The following is a 2,076-nucleotide window of genomic DNA, read 5'->3' as shown; positions in this document are numbered from 1 at the left end:
CACTCTCTCACTTCGTCCCAGCTTACCCTTCCCCCTCCCCGTGTCCTCAAGTCCATTCTCTATGTCTGCGTCTTTATTCCTGTCCTGCCCCTAGGTTCTTCAAAACCATTTTTTTTTTTAGATTCCAAATGTATATGTGTTAGCATATGGTATTTTAGACCTTGTATTTTAAATTGGAAATCGAGAGGTGTGTTTCCTTGTGTGGTTTGGATTCAGCTGTTCCGTCTGCCTCAGCTTCTAACATCTGGAAGATGGGCAGTAACCACTGCTCCGTATCATGAAGCTCCTATGATAAAATTCCAGTGGGAATGACAATGGTCTGAAGGGCGCCCCAGTGGGATTTGAAGGTCTGGGTGCAGGAGGTGGCTGGGAGGGGGGTAGTGTACGTTTGGCAGGTGTGTGTGGAGTTGCATTAATCTTTATCCTTCAGTGAGATCAGAGCCAGCTCCCAAACTGTGAGGGCACAGCATTCTTATTTTGACCTCCTAACTGTACATATTTTCTGTGAACTCTTTCCTAACCCTTTCTGTTAGGAAGGGAGGAAACAAGCCTTGATGACAGACTGTACAGCCATGTGAATCAATACATAAAACCTGCACTTGCCAAGCCACCATCAGCTTTGTTAAAATGTCTGTTGATTCTCCATGTCTGATGAGGGTTGTTGATTAACACCAGAGTTATTCTTTATTGCTCTTCTCCCTGGGAAGGTGGACTCCTGGCGTGCTGGAAGCAGACCAAGCAAAACAATTTGCTGTCTTTGTGTTGCAGATGGGAGGTACAGTAGGTTAGGGGAGTGAAGGTGGTCTAGGCGTCTAGAGTAGGATGGGGGTGAAGGTAGCAGGAAGGGGAGACCAGGTCTCTTCCTGGGTGAGTCATCAGCCCATGGCTCAAATCTTGGCCAGGTCAGTCCATCCTTATGATTCTCTGTTTTTTCATGCTGGCCCTGACTGTGAAATGCTCTAATCTGGAACTAACCCGGAGGCCTATAGGTGAGATGGAGTTCCCGGAATTGTCTCCTTCTCTCCTCTGCTTCCAGGCAGTGTATCAGTCATCTCCGATGGGGCCACTCCATTCATTCACAAAAATGTGAATGTCTTTTACATACCAGGCTGTGCCCAGGGATACAACCAATGGCTCAGCCAGGCATTGCCCCTGCCTTTCTGGAGCTTATAGTTAGCAGTTGATGTGCTTCAGGGGGTGAGGGTATCATAGGATGACTCGAGTGCCAGGACCAGGCTTTTCCAGGCTCCTGCCTCGTAACGTTGCTTCTCATTCCTTGCATCCTTTGAATCATTTTCCTCCCAACAGGCACCTTCCATTTTCCCAAACAAACTTCCCTTGTGTATCTCTCCAACTGCCAATTTTTCTTAGCTTGCTAATCCCTACCAAGGTGCTGGCTGATAATAATTTAATTTGCAATCCTTTTTATCATATAAGAAAACTATTGTCTAGAAAAATTTAAAAAAAAACTTCAAGACCCCAAGATATCAAGTTGCAATAATGGAATTAAAAGGTTGGTATTTTAAAGCATGGCCTACTTACCTTTCCTTTGGTAAAACATGTTCCTGGTATGGCAGGTGGGCAAGTAGAAACAGACTTGCCCAGGTGTGAGTGATATGGTGCAGGGAGGACATATGACCTTGATCAGATTCCCTTGACCTCATCTATGGAAGAACTATAACAATGTCTGTTATCTCTACTTCACAGAAATATCATGAAGATGAAAGGAGATAGATGTAAGGTGATTTGAGGAAATGCAACCACTTGCTGCCTTAGATGAATGCTCTGTGAGGAATGACTTAGGCTTCTTGTGTATGTGGCTGTGATGTTCTAATGAAACGCTCTCTGTGATAACATTTTCTAAACAGTTTTCCAGGGCACAGACACCCATTGTTTACCAAGTTAATCCACCAAGTGGAGTTCCAGGTAAGAAATCTCCTGTTAAGATAGCAATAGGGCTTCCCTGGTGGCGCAGTGGTTGCGCGTCCGCCTGCCGATGCCAGGGGAGCCGGGTTCGCGCCCCGGTCTGGGAGGATCCCACATGCCGCGGAGCGGCTGGGCCCGTGAGCCATGGCC

The 2,076-nt window shown here is 46.5% G+C and overlaps 1 protein-coding gene across 1 annotated transcript in view; it reads left to right on the top strand.

Moving 5' to 3' along the window:
- Positions 1 to 2,076, top strand: part of PKHD1 (PKHD1 ciliary IPT domain containing fibrocystin/polyductin) — a 429,330-nt gene that overhangs the window by 7,322 nt on the left and 419,932 nt on the right. The window contains exon 5 of the mRNA XM_024121891.1: positions 1,869 to 1,926. Within this exon, the coding sequence (XP_023977659.1) occupies positions 1,869 to 1,926 (58 nt within the window). The remainder of the gene's footprint in view (positions 1 to 1,868; positions 1,927 to 2,076) is intronic.

Source organism: Physeter macrocephalus, chromosome 18 (genome assembly GCF_002837175.3).
Source record: "Physeter macrocephalus isolate SW-GA chromosome 18, ASM283717v5, whole genome shotgun sequence".
Taxonomy (NCBI): domain Eukaryota; kingdom Metazoa; phylum Chordata; class Mammalia; order Artiodactyla; family Physeteridae; genus Physeter; species Physeter macrocephalus.
The sequence above is the reverse complement of the archived record's forward strand: the minus strand, read 5'-3'. Positions and strand labels throughout refer to the sequence as shown.